This window comes from Alosa alosa, chromosome 4, assembly GCF_017589495.1.
Source record: "Alosa alosa isolate M-15738 ecotype Scorff River chromosome 4, AALO_Geno_1.1, whole genome shotgun sequence".
NCBI lineage: Eukaryota > Metazoa > Chordata > Actinopteri > Clupeiformes > Clupeidae > Alosa > Alosa alosa.
The window spans coordinates 9183605-9198604 of NC_063192.1; the positions used below are offsets into that span (position 1 = coordinate 9183605).

A 15000-nucleotide genomic window follows, 5' to 3' on the forward strand; every position below is an offset into this window, starting at 1 on the left:
CCAGATAATTGCCCCTTGCCTCGCTGTCACACTAACGCTACGTGTTTGTTTCCGTTTGAACCTGTCGCCACAGCGTCTTCATTAAGGAAGGGCCGCTGTCCTAAGCTGTCATCTCCGCTTTACACTCGAGTGGCACACAATGCCTGGAGTGCCTCCGCAGTGCCATGCACTCCCATGCACTCCCCCTTTATCTCTCTATCACACACAGACACACACACACACACACACACACACACACACACACACATACACACACACAAACACACGCACGCGCACGCACACACACACACACACACACGGACACACATACATGCACGGACACCAGACACACACATGGACACACAATAGGCCATGTCAGTGGTGCATGCATATTTCCGATGTTGTCGCTCTCAGTCATCATCAAAGCACCAATTACAGGTAGGCGTGCTGAGACACCCCGGTGTCATCTCCTATTCCTCTGTGCGTCACACACACGGCTGCTTTATTATTGTCAGGGAGGCAGGAGCAGGCCCCAGCCTGTCCTGTTCGGGTCAAAGGGAGCTGCTCGGCTCCGGAGGACAGGACAGGAGAGAAATGGAAACAGCATCAATTAAAAGAAGGGCAGAGGATGATCGCGGAGCTGCCCCCTGTTAGATTGTTTTGTGTCTGAAGTTGTGGCATGGTATTATATCAAGCAAGCGCTTGTCACATTGTGTTTCTTCATCTCAGTGTGTCCATTCATAATGCTTGTTTGATCATTCACTTGATTTATTGTTTTCCAAATATCATTTCACCCAGTAGCTTAACTGAATAAACTATCTGGATGCTCTCTATCTCTCTCTTTCTCTCTCTCTCTCTCTCTCTCTCTCTCTCTCTCTCTCTCTCTCTCTCTCCCTGCAGCCGGTAGACTACGAGCAGAACCGCGCCTTCATGCTGAACGTGGCTGTCTATAACCAGGTGCCGCTGGCCAGCAACATCCAGTCGTCGCAGCAGCACACGGCGGGCATCACCATCTCCGTGCAGGACGTCAACGAGCCGCCCATGTTCATTAACAACCCCAAGTACATCCGGCTGCAGGAGGGCATCCCCGCCGGTCACTCCGTCTGCTCCTTCATGGCCAAGGACCCCGACATCTTCATGCAACAGTCCATCAGGTACCGGCAACTGAAACGTACTGCACACACACCTCTCTTTGTCCTGGGGGGGGGGGTGGCAAAGAGGGCAAAGTGATATCTAGGGGTTTCCCTGACAACACAAACAAATGGAATGTGTGTGTGAAGAAGAGTGCAGGTAGTAAGGGCATAAGGCATGGGTAGTGCCCTGTACTGGACTCACATAGTCTCTGCACTGCTGGTCACTACCAGACTAGTGGGGTGCACCAGGCTGGGCTGCCCATCTCTAAGCTCTCTTGACTTAATGGGAGTTGGAGCAGTTAGCTACATAGTCACATTACATGCACAGTCAGTCAGATAAACAATTGTTGCTGATAGAGCCTGGTGTTTTTCCAAAGGTCTTGACTGTTGGAGATTAAGGCATTGTACAGTATTTCACACTAGTCTGCTAGTCAGCAGAACAAAACATGATTCTTCAGTCAGGAGCGCCATTTGCAGGCATCAGCATTTAGCATTCAGTTAGCATCTCCAGGTGCTTAAATGCATAGACTGCACACATAGCGTTTCTCCCCCGTAACACTCCTCACGTCTCCCCGGGGGGGTTGCTTTGTTCGGTTGCGCAAGCTCACACACCTGGCTCTACCTGCCCAGCGTTTACTGAAACCACCACCACGGAGAGAGAGAGAGAGAGAGAGAGAGAGAGAGAGCAGCCTCAGCCTCAAGCAGGTGCATCTTCTAGCCACCTTCTCCTAGCCACCCTTTCCTTCTCTCACTGTGCGGTTACTTTCCCAGCAGCCCCCTCTTCTTAGGCCTGAAGGTTTCCGACACATTCCCAAGCCTCCGCTAATACCCCCCTCCCAGCTCAGGCTGTCCCCTGGGGCCTGCGGTCCGCTGTCAGGCAGTGGGAAGAACACCGTGTAAACACAGAGCTAGATGAAAAGATGCCTGCTCTGGTTCAATAACCAGGCAATGGCTTCTGTTTATGTAACACACTATGCTATCGCCTGTGTGTGTGTGTGTGTGTGTGTGTGTGTGTGTGTGTGTGCTTGTTGGTGCTGCCAGCCAGGCCTGAGGGGTCCCTCACGCAGCTCTCTGTTGTAGCTCAGCCCCTCTCACAGAGCCACAACACTGATGAAACCGCACGTCTGACACCTTCCAAAAGAAAAGAAAGGAGAAACAGAAAAAGAGGGGGGAAACGCTGCAGCGCGTGCCTCATGGTGGCACCCGCGAGGAGTCACCCAACCTGGGCAGCCTCCCCTCTGGTGTGCCCCGCACCACGGACTCCATGCCAAAGGCTGGCACACAGTCTGTCAACAGCTTAATTAATCAGCTGCTCATTTCACCTTGTAATTAAACTATTTTTTTGGATGGCAGTGTATGTGTGCCCCTGTGTGTGTTTGCCCATGTGTGTGTGTGTGTGCGTTTGTGTGTGTGTGTGTGTGTGGGGGCGTTATTCAGAGTGTTTGTGCAGTGGTCAGCAGACAGGTTTAACACTACTGCATCTTGCGAGTACAGGGATGTTGGATCTGAGCTCATTTACCAGCTAATTTAACCGCTAATGACACTAAATTGGCTGTACGTTATAATTCAGAAAAATTCAGTAAAATGGCAGATACACCAGCTGGCTGTCTCTCACTTCCTCATCTTTCTCCATCTCTTTTCTCCCTCTCCTCTGGCTTCTCTCTCTCTCTCCCTCTGTCTTTTGCAGTCCTCTCTGTCTCTCCTTCCAGTCTCTCTCTCTCTCTTTCTCTCTCTCTCTCTTATCTATAAAAGCTTAACATTTCTCTTTTTTCTCTCCACAACTCTCTCGTCTCTCTCTGCTCTCTAATCAGCAACATCTCATTCGCTTCATCCTCTTCTCCACCCCTTCTTTTTCTCTCTCTCTCTCTCTCTCTCTCTCTTCTCTCTCTCTGCATGAGAAGCATCAGAAGCTCACTAGTAGATATGGAGAAAGCTAATCACAATATTTCATGTTTCTGCCTGCTGGCATTTAAAGATTAGCAAATCTGTTTACACAACTCTTGTTTTTGCTACAGTGTATGTCAGAACGTGAGCTAATCACGCTTTCCTGGAATTCGGGGAAAGATGGACATTTCATCTGAGAGGTTCCATTTAATCTCCCCAATTCATCTGCGCTTATCGGCGGACCTCAAACGTGACACGCCATCAGACAGTGGCCGCCCACTCCCTACTCATCCGTAATTATTCCTTTCTTTGCAGAATAATTAGTCACATTTGCCTCAGAGGAAGAAGCCCATTTGTGGATAATGAGTGTGTGTGTGTGTGTGTTTGTAGAATTGTGTCCGTCCGTCAACAGAGCTGTGAACGATCGCGTTCACGACCGTCAATTATCTTTCCGCTTGTTTGAGTGAGTAAACAGGGACCCTGCAAATCAAAACTTGGATAGAACTACACTGTTGGCAAAAGTTGGAGAATGTGTGTTATGTGTGTGTGTGTGTGTGTGTGTGTGTGTGTGTGTGTGTGTGTGTGTGTGTGGCCAGCATCCATTAAGAAGCCAGCTCCGCAATGGAGGTCAGGAGATTGCAGATCGATGCGGCACATTGTTCCGAGCCCTCTCCCTTGTTTGGTGTTTCTCTGTAAATTGGGCACGCTGGCTGAGTTCTGGGCCCCAGTCCTCATTGCCTGAACTGTGCTGGGCCGAGGAAGGGAGGGTGTGTGTGTGTGTGTGTGTGTGTGTGGGGAGGTTGACTGTTCCCGAGTCAGTCCCAGGTCCCCACCCTGCTTCTCCTGATCCAGATCAATGGGCACAGCACACAACAGCAGAGTGGGGCTGAGACACACAGGGTGGATATGAGCCCAGGGCTCAGAAGTGTGGTGCAACTGCACGAGGTGAGGATGTTGGGTAGAAGACAGAGAGAAAGGGAATGGGAGGGAGAGGAAAGGGAAGGGTGGGGGCGGCGGAGGGGGGGTACAGTGGGCTGGGATGGAACATGGCAGACACCAGATGGATTCATGGAAAGTGATGTGTACAAACACACACAACACTCACAACACACACACACACACGCACACACACACACACACACACACACACACACACACACACACAAGGTGTTGTGGGTAATCATTTATTCACTTGGCATCACCACGCCAGTCTGCCTCTGACAGGTAGCCTGTCTAATGCCCTCCTGTGTGTGTGTGTGTGTGTGTGTGTGTGTGTGAGTGTGCATGAGTGTGTGTGTGCCTCCCTTTCTCTCCATCTCTCTCTCCCTCGCTCTGTCTCTCTTTCTGTCACTGTCCCTCCTTCCTGCCTCCCTTTGCCTGTCCCTGAGGTAAAGAACACTTGGCAATCCAAACAATGTCCAAAACATTGATTTAAAATGAAAACATATACTGTGTATGTGTCTGTGAGTGTGTCTATATGGGTATAATGCATGTATACAAATACGTGTGTGTGATTATGTACAGGGATTTTTGTCCTCCTTTTTCGCTATGATATTATGTGTGTTTGTTTCAGCCTCAGTATTTTCTTTCTTCCGACGCCAGCTTGATTTTCTACTCCATTCCATATTTATTATCAGCATGACAACATTTACACAAATATCACTTGAGGCATGGCAATCAGAGTACAGAGCATGCACACACACAATCTCCAAAATTCGCTCAGCACTACAAATGACAAAAATGGAAATTGCATACATGCCACAAAAACCCCCAAAAATACCCACACACATCATCACACAATCTCCCTTTCTGCTGTCCTTCTTATTCACTTTCTCTCCCATCTTTCTCTTTCTCTCTCTCTCTCTCTCTCTCTCTCTCTCTCTCTCTCTCTCTCTCTCTCTCTCTCTACTTTACCTTCTGCATGCTGGCAGAGTTAAAGCATGCAGGTGTTATTTTTTGCCCATCTGTCGGCTTTCGGGGTACGAGTGCGGGAGGGGAGGGTGTGTGTGTGTGTGTGTGTGTGTGTGTGTCTGTGTGTGTGTGTGTGTGTGTGTGTGTGTGTGTGTGTGTGTGTGTGTGTGTGTGTGTGTGTGTGTATGGGCCTTAATGAGGGAGCGTATTCACAGTTTGACAATGCCGAGTTGGAGCTCTTTATGATCTCTGCCAATGGGATGATTAGCTCCCGCTGAGAGGCGTCGGACTGGAGAGCAGTGGAGGTAGAGGGATGGGGTTGGCGGCTAACAGCTTCGTGTGTAGAGCAGGAAGACGAAGACAGGAAGGAGAGAGTGGGACAGATTTCGAGAGACAGCCTGACCCATTCAGGTGTCCATCACAGGTTCACCAAAACATGCATCCACCCAACCCACTCACCCATCCCCATACGCCCCCCCACCCCATTTGACACGCTCCCAGGCCACTGACGAGAGACAATGGGAAGTGGGAATGCAAATGGTCAGAAAGCAGAGGCGGTTATGAGTTTATTATCCGCCGACTGGAGGGGCCTCTGCGGGGCCATCCGACGCTCCTGATTGGAATTTCAACTAATGGAGGCAAAAGAGAGAGAGAGAGAGTGGGGTGGCTGCCCGGAGACAGGTAAACACTCGGCAGTAATACCTGTATCTAATGAGCTGTCGGCTCGCAAATTAACTCTCCAGGCCTCGCCACAACCCACACTCTCAACCATTCGGCACATTCCTCTCCTTCGGTTTTTCCACTCTCTCTCTTCCTCTATCTCTCTTTCTCTCGTTCTCTAACAGGCGTTTTCTTACTGTCTTTCTTTTCGGAATGATCCTCCCAGCATTAGGGGGAGTAATGAAGGAACCTCTTCAGCTGAAGCGTTTCAGCTGCGCAACCTGGCAGTTAACTCCAAAATTAAATGTGTTATCTGGAGGTAATTAATGAGGGTGGTTGCCTGGGGTCAACACTGAGATTATTTTTCCCTATCCTACTCTCTCTCTTTCTCTCTCTCTCTCTCTCTCTCTCTCTCTCTCTCTCTCTCTCTCTCTCTAATGAAGCACCTCCAGAAGAGTGGCCAACAATAAAAAGGATTGACATCCTTCATCATAGCATAAAATACACACACCACCAGATTGCTCCTCCAGGTCATGGTGCTGTGCTCCGTTGAGGTGCCCAGCTAAAGTTCTCCTGTCCGGGCATCCACACGCCATCCATAACCCCTCACACGCCACACAGCTGAAGCCTAGCGCTCACAGCCAGCGGTAGCAGTGGTGGCATGTTTTTATCATAGCGCTGGTCGTGAGCGCTAGGCTTCAGCTGTGCGGCGTGTGAGGAGTTATGAATGGACAGACAGGAGAACCTGAGACTTCTCGAATATCTCCACGATCGCCACTGCAGTATTTCATAGTCCAGCGTGGCTCCATCTTCACGGTTCCGGCTTTTCGGACGAAGCGGAGGTGCCACGCTTTAATTAACCATCCTCACACAAATCTTACACAGAGCTGGAAATTAATTAGAGGAAGTGGTGTCTGAAACGGGCAGTGGAGATTAGAATCTGCAACCCGGACCTGCCGGAATGGCCTTTAAGTTGTCATTTGTTTTCTTTTAATGGGCTAAAATAATGAATAATTGCATTGTAGGAGCTGTGGAAATTGGCATGCGCAAGAGGCCTATTTCACATTCAATACACTTCATATAAGTTGTATTATATCTGTGTTAACTACTGTTTGGGGAGCTTAATTAAAAGGTTGACTGAAACAGTGAAGGGGTCTGGCACGGAGGGATTAGACCTTTGTGTAATGCCTTTTATCGTCATTGGGTGTTAATCCTGTTTTAATAATTCCAGATAGAAGAATTGAAAGAAAAAAAGGTCTGCCGGTTCCTTTGTAACTGCAGAGGCAGTGAGATGAGAAAGGTCTGGAGGAATGGGAGAGCGCGGAGTCATTAACCTTTCCCTCGCAAGCTCCCTCGTTTTCTCCAGCTCTCCAATCTGCTCGGTCTCTTGCTTTTTTCTTTCTCTCCCATGTGTGGTCTTTCTCTCTCTCTCTCTCCTACCTCAGTAGGAGTCGCAGGAGTTAATTCACGTGGACGTCTTAGCAAGAATTAAAAGCGACTAGTGGAAATCGTCCACACACACACGTCTTCATCACTATTCAGCCTACTATTCACCTGCAGCTAGCGCTGTCTATCTAGCAGTCTAGGCTGGTGCACCCATAAATACTACAAATGAGAGACCTTTGCCTTTTCACTGCAGGTTGGAGATACTCCAAGAGAAGAGCACCAGCAGTCCTCACATTCCTTCGGTTCCCCCCAAATGCAAACACTCTTTTTCTCTCACACACTCTGTCACACATACACACACGTTTTTGCTTTAACAAAGACACACACACTCTATATCTATCTCCCTCACTTCTCTCTCTCTTTCTCTTTCTCTCACAGACACACACACACACACACACACACACACACACACACACACACACACTATCTCTCTGTGTAAGACACATAAAGACACACACTCTCTCTCTCTCTCTCTCTCTCTCTCTGTGTCTCTATATATCTCTCTCTGTCCCTCTCGTAACTGGGCCCCAGTGAGGGAGGGAGGGATGTGCTGGTGTGTGTGACGGACACTCTTCCCCCTCCGTGGTAATTTCATAGGCTGCCAGTTAAAGGCTGTGGGTGCTGTCGGCCTCCTCGCCGGCCCTGTAATGTCTCCCCTCAGATCCCCAATTCTCGCCCCGCGTCCTGCTGATGCATGCTGGGTAAAAAAAAATCCTTCTGCCGCCTCCCGTCCCCTCTTCTCCGTGGGCGCTCGCCGAGCACAGAGATCACAGACTTACTGTGGCTTTCATGTGTGTGTGTGTGTGTGTGTGTGTGGCGTGTGTGCGTGTGTGTGTGTGTGTGTGTGTACAGTGTGTCTGAGAAAGGGAAAAAGAGTGATTGAGTGATCCTACAGTATGTGTTGAAGGATCACTGAACACTGAATCCTATAGATTGCCATGCAGTCCTTTTTGGAAAGGGAACATAACAATTTGATGGCAGTAGAGGACAAGACAGGTTACTTCTTTCATATTACAACTAAACCCTTTAATCCAAAAGGGCATCTGGTGCCGCACACACACACACACACACACACAGTTTCATTTGAGGGACCCAAACAGACAGAGTCTAAGAGAAAGTGTGTGAGATATATAATATTATTCCCTCCCCACCATCCAATAGTAACATCCAAAAAATATGTCTCCAATAGTACATGCATACATTGTGAGAGTTAATAATGTATTGATGGAGAAAATACATTTTGGGAAAACTGCCAAGATATTCAATTAGAGATGTATAAGCTGCAGCTTAAAAATAATTACCAGCAGCAAATTGGATGAAGTGATACAGAGAGAGTGAGTGTAACTGCATGCCTATGAGCAAGCTGATGAGATAATGTGTGTGACGAGTGGAGTGGAGTGGAGAGGAGAGGAGCTTTTTGAGCTCCTGGGTGCATGGTATGTAAAGTTAGGGGGAAGTGTTTTCTTCTGAGCTTTTCAATGGAGGCATCCTGTACAAGGTTAAAATAAGGGGAGTGTGTTTAATTTTTTTATTGGGTTTAGAAAAAAATGGGCATTTGGATAACAAGAAAGAGCAAGATCTTGGGGTCTGTTTGATGCTGCAACTCTTGTGGATGTATTGTAGTATTTAAACACCTACAGCGGGGAAAATAAGTATTGAACATGTCAACATTTTTTTCAGTAAGTATACTTTCAGTGAGGTTTGTGTACTGCTTTTTCTTAGCGTGTTCAATACTTTTTCCCTGTGCCATTCCACTTTTTTACTCATAACTCTACTTATGGACATTAATGTTTGGATTTTTTAATATGTGTGGATTAGCTAAGTTAATACTAATGTCTGGAGAAAATGTTATGTGAATAGCCTCACTGGAAGTATACTTACTGAAAAAAATGTTGACGTGTTCAATAAGTCACTTTGGTCAAGAAGTGTCTGCTAAATGTAATGTAATGTAATACTTATTTTCCCCACTGTAAATATTGGTTTTATAAAGAAGTGATACACCCCCCCTTCCCTCTCTCTCTCGCTCTCCCTCTCTCTGTGACTGGTTCTGCTTCTCTTCCACCATGTCTGTCTTTTGTCCTCTCCGACTGTGTGTGTTAAACAGACGAGGTGATTGGCTCTTGGGCACAGGGCACAGGGATGGGGAAATAAGGGTACATTGACTATAAGCTGAAGGCGAAAGAACAGCAGAGAGTGTGTCTCTGCACTGTGAAGGTCACAACAAATTCAGTCTCTGAAAGTCTGTTTGTGTGTGTGGGGGAGGACGGCAGGGGTTCTCAAAAGGGGAGCGAGACAGTTACTGGCCGCTGCTTTAAAATATTGTGATTCAAGGGAAAAGAAACTGTGTGTCTACTGTGTGTGTGTGTGTGTGTGTGTGTGTGTGTGTGTGTGTGTGTGTGTTGGTTGTGATTGAGTTGAGACAATACAAATACCAATCTCACAGATACAGACAATACCAATCTTACAGATACCACAACCTACTAACGGGAATGAAAATCACATACCAATGAAAAGGGAAAAGAAATCTCATTCCAAACATCCTAATGGCCAACTAGAATGACGCCATACCTTATGTGCTCTCTGGTTGAGCCCACTCAGCTAGTTCATGGGTTTGTCTGTGGGATTTAACCTGTTCCTCTCCTGCCCATTACACAGGTACGCTAAGCTGTCTGACCCTGCCAACTGGCTGACCATCAACTCCAGCAACGGGCAAATCTACACGACTGCTGTGCTGGACCGTGAGTCCATCTTTGTCAAGAACAACATCTACGAGGCTACATTCCTAGCAGCAGATAATGGTGAGTATGTCTGAGAGCCCTGTAGGCTGAAGCTATATCCACATGTAGCTTTGTTTTTAAAAACATATTTGTCCTATTGGTGACACACGGTTGAGGTCATGTGACACTATAATTGCTTATTTCACCTGTGGGTGTCATGTGAAGTCAGAGAGCAAGTCTGAAGAAGCTGATGGCAAAACGCATTGTTCGCTCCTAATAAACAATTTGTTATATTAGACCAGTGTGCGGTGATTATCTCTGTTTTTGAGAGTGTCACAATCCAAACATTATGTTTTTCAAACACGGAAACTGAGTTTTTGAAAATCTCCACTTTGGCCGAAGTTTTTTAAAATAACTGTTTTCAGTGACCAAAAATGGAGTTTCTATGTAGACGAAAAGGCCAAAACGCATTAAAAAAATCTCTGTTTTTAAAGATACCTGGCTCCGTGTGGACATAAGTAAGTAAGGGCAGAGTGTTGCAGTTGTAGTTTCAAACGGTCCTACTATGCGTTACAGTGGATTCTACCCTCACTTTTTAACCTGGAGTGTGATGCCTTGTTCCCTCTTGTGTTGCATTGAGTTGTTTTAGGTTTGTTCTTACTGTTTTAAGATATTTTTTACGGAAGAGTTTAGTCTGGACCTTGGATAATTAGAGGATACAGTTCACATTATCACATTAGTTATCAAATTATTTGGTTTTAATGAGCAGTGATATGGTCTATTTTCAAGCTTGCATACTTGATATACCATATCACACCGGATAGCATCTGTTGGGTTATGGATATGTGCGTGTGTGTGTGTGTGTGTGTGTGTGTGTGTGTGTGTGTGTGTGTGTGTGTAGTTGTACGCTGTTCGTGAATCGTGGTGGGAATCAGGGTGCCCACAGGGATGCTTGGGGCTCTGGACCGAGCGCTAGCAGGAGGGTCCTGGGAGGAGAAGAATGCTTGATTTGGAGTTCGCTGTTTACACACTCCCTGTACCCCCCTCTCTCTCTCTCTCTCTTTCTTGTTCACTCTCTTTTTTAACTTTTCCTGTTGCATAGAGTATGGCTTCGGCTGTTTGTTCTACCAAACAACCCCAGCCCAAGCCACACTGAGCACCAACTCAATCACAGCAGACAAACAAACTTGGCTTTTCTCAGACTGAAGTAAACAGGCCTCTCTCTCTCTCTCTCTCTCCTTTTCTGTAGCCCAAAGTGGCTTATCAGCGTGCAGCAGTGCATTGGTGTGTTTACCTAAAGTTGGGGTGGCTTTGAAGCGTGATTGGCATTGCCAGGCTCCATGACGTGTGGCTCCTTCTGTTTCTTCAGTGACGGAGACGGTGTGTGTGTGTGTTTGTGTGTGGGGGGGTGGGGGGTGGATTAGGCTCCAAACCTATTAGGTCCCGATGCGCTCACATCATTCAGGCTGCTTTAGCACTTACTCGCACCACACATGACTCTTCATCCATCTGTCTGCGTTCCTCTCTCTCTCTCTCTCTCTCTCTCTCTCTCTCTCTCTCTCTCTCTCTCACTCCGACACTTGTTTTCTCCCCTCCATCTGTGTGGTTGTCTGTCTGTGTATGTGAGAGCGAGTAAGCAATTGTGTGTGTGTGTGTGTGTGTGTGTGTGTGTGTGTGTGTGTGTGTGCATGTGTGTGTGTGTGTGTGTGTGTGTGTGTTTGCAGCCTTGGCTTGACCGATCCATTACAGTGTGGGAGCAGCAACCCTCAGGCCCTCAGTCCACCTGTCCAGAGTCTGCAGACTCCACACTCCCAAAACTCTACACACACACACACACACACACACACACACACACACACACACACCACCTGCCCAGGGCTTAATATACTTCAGCCACCCCTTTATTTACAGATGTACAGATGTGTGTTTGTGTGTGTGTGTGTGTGTGTGTGTGTGTGTGTGTGTGTGTGTGTGTGTGTGTGTGTGTGTGTGTGTGTGTGTGTGTGTGTGTGTGTGTGTAGTTGTACGCTGTTGTATGTGTATGTGGGTGCATTTGTGCATGACTGAATTAGCTTGAGTATTGACATGCATGTTTGTTTGTGTGTGTGTCGGGGGGATATCTGTGTGTGTGTGTGTGTGTGTGTGTGTTCAGATGCTGGGAGTGTAGTGTGAGTGTCTGATAATGTGAGAGGATTATGCTAATGGAGGCTGGGGGGTGCTGGGATTTGTAGGCAAAGCTCTGTCACAGAAAGCATATCCATCGCTCCTATCATTGTCCTAATCTCCTCTAAAAAACACAGCCTCCCAACTTATAAATAGGCCTACGCTAACCTGATTTACATTGGTTTATCTGTTGATTCTGCTATTTATTTTCTTTTTGGGAAAACAAACCTTAGCTGGAAGCCTTGTTCCCCCTGCTCTTGAAACATTTCAACCAACATCAAGACGAAGAAAAAAACACATTAATACAAATTCTTTTGAGGAATTTACACACACATAATTATTTATTTAGCTGTTTAAAACCCACGTAATGCTCATATCAGCAGGAGCAAGCTGCCACTACATGTCACTTGTACATAGGAAGGATTAACTTGGAACCAAAAAGACGAAAGAGAAAACTCATGGACTGATATTCATGAGTGTGTGTGTGTGTGTGTGTGTGTGTGTGTGTGTGTGTGTGTGTGTGTGTGTGTGTGTGTGATTGGTGTTGTTTGTGTTTTTGTGGCCATTTGTGTAGTTGCATGTTTCCATATCAGTTTATATGCAGAATGCAGATGTGTGTTTTTCCACCGATGACTATATGCATGTGGATGCCATCCCTGTGTGTGTGTGTGTTTGGGCATGGTGGATCTCTGCAGTGCTGCTGCACCCAAGAGTGCACACCATTGTCTCCCTGACAGCCACACGAGAGAAGTGTGTGTGCGTGTGTGTGTGTCCATTTTGAATTACACACACTCAGAGCCAACAATCTTTAAAGGCCACAAACTGTTTTTCTTTGTCTGCTTGGTTTCGCTGCAGCTGGCGATGTCAATGTGTCCTCTCAATTTACCGTAGTATTCCACAGGCAAGCTCTGATGCCAGCTCTGCTTGTTTTAGGAACTGCATCAAGCAAATCCTCTATAAGTGGAGTAGATCCTCCCAAGTCACCCTTTAATTGATACATAGTCATATAACAATCATTTGTACATTGTGGTATGTGTGTATGTTTTTAAATTGGCATGTGCATGGTAAAATAATGTAATTATTTTAGATTCTCATCTCATTATAGCGTTTCCTCACTCCAGTATATTGCCTCACCCCAGCCCACACATACAACACACACACCATCACTGAATGCATACAGTCTCTTTCAATATGCTAGAGGGAGGGAGGGAGGGAGGGAGGGAGGGAGGGAGGGAGGGAGGGAGGGAGGGAGGGAGGGAGGGAGGGAGGGAGGGAGGGAGGGAGGGAGGGAGGGAGGGAGGGAGGGAGGGAGGGAGGGAGGGAGGGAGGGAGGGAGGGAGGGAGGGAGGGAGGCAGAGAGGGAGGGAGGGAGGGAGGGAGGGAGGGAGGGAGGGAGGGAGGGAGGGAGGGAGGGAGGGAGGGAGGGAGGGAGGGAGGGAGGGAGGGAGGGAGGGAGGGAGGGAGGGAGGGAGGCAGAGAGGGAGGGAGGGAGGGAGGGAGGGAGGGAGGGAGGGGGGGAGGGGGGGAGAGAGGGAGAGAGGGAGGGAGGGAGGGAGGGAGAGAGGGAGGGAGGGAGGGAGAGAGGGAGGGAGGGAGGGAGGGAGGGAGGGAGGGAGGGAGGGAGGGAGGGAGGGAGGGAGGGAGGGAGGGAGGGAGGGAGGGAGGGAGGGAGGGAGGGAGGGAGGGAGGGAGGGAGGGCCTCACCCCAGCCCACACATACAACACACACACCATCACTGAATGCATACAGTCTCTTTCAATATGCTATTCATGGCATGAGAATAAATTACAGATTAATTATTTGTAGTCTGCTGATCTCATGATCAAATGAGAGCTCCGGCAGCTCTGTATGGGGCCGGTGCATGTGCGGAGAGAGATGGTGTGTGTGCGCTGGAGTCTCTTTCCTGCTTGCCATTAGAGAGGCACTGGCCACAGTATGACCCCATCCTCAGACCATTTGGCATTCATCTCAGTGAAGTGTTTCTCTCTGTCTAGCCATTTAAAGCATCCTTCTTATTTCTTTCCTGTTCTCTCTCTCTCTCTCTCTCTCTCCGTCTCCCCCTCTGTCTGTATATCTCACACACTTTCTCTCTCTCTCTTTCTCTTCTTCGTTCCTCCCATCTGAGGGATTATTTGCGCCATTGCCGTGTTTAAATTGGCAAATCGTTTGGCTCTACATAAATCTGTTTAAATTACATACCTCTTATCTTAATCATGAAATATGTTATCTGTCAATTACCCGGGGAAACATGGCTTGGCGCTCCATGGCATCGCTGTGAAATTGGCCGTAATTGCAGTCAGATGCAGGTCGTCCGCCCGGAAGACTGGCAGCCTGAGAGAGAGAGGCCGCAGGGGAGGGAGGGAAGGAGCGAGGGATACAGGGAGGGAGGGAGGGAGGGAGGGAGGAAGAAAGAAAAAGAAGTAAAGTTTGAGGTGGAGGAGTGAACTCTGCAGCAGCAGCAGGATGGAAAGCAAAAGCCATTCTCTCAGCTATCCGCCCTCAGCAACTCCCTCAGTCCTATTCAATCCATGAATAATAGCCTGTGTGTGTGTGTGTGTGTGTGTGTGTGTGTGTGTGTGTGTGTGTGTGTGTGTGTGTGTGTGTGTGTGTGTGTGTGTGTGTGTGTGTGTGTGTGTGTGTGTGTGGCTGCTTGTACAGTAGGCATCTATATTAGTGTAGGTGGGTGATGTGGGTGAGAAATGCTTGCTTTGAATGCTTGAGTGAGTGCATGGTTTTGTAAAAGTGTAAGATGCGTGTGTAGGTCATGTACTGTAGGTTAGGTTCTTTTTACAACCTGTGTGTGTGTGTGTGTGTGTGTGTGTGTGTGTGTGTGTGTGTGTGTGTGTGTGTGTGTTGGCTTATGTATAGAAATATGGACTCATGGTTGTGCACTGTATATCACCTGTGTCTGCGAGTCAGTTAGACTGCCTCTCAGAAGTCAATAGCTGAAATGAATCCTAGTGAAGATTGTGCAACGGACATTGTTGTGTACACAGATCTAGATTGTGTACACAGACCTAGGTCAGTCTGTTTGCACTGAGATGATGTTGATTGCCGTTAGGTGTGTTGATGTGTGCTCTCTTAAGAGTTGAAATGATTTATTTCC

The 15000-nt window shown here is 47.7% G+C and overlaps 1 protein-coding gene across 1 annotated transcript in view; it reads left to right on the forward strand.

The window, feature by feature from the left end:
* The window catches only part of LOC125293106 (cadherin-4-like), a 309928-nt gene that overhangs the window by 279985 nt on the left and 14943 nt on the right, over nt 1-15000 (forward strand). Inside the window, exons 11-12 of the mRNA XM_048240782.1 lie at nt 880-1133; nt 9669-9811. Of these exons, the coding sequence (XP_048096739.1) occupies nt 880-1133; nt 9669-9811 (397 nt within the window). The remainder of the gene's footprint in view (nt 1-879; nt 1134-9668; nt 9812-15000) is intronic.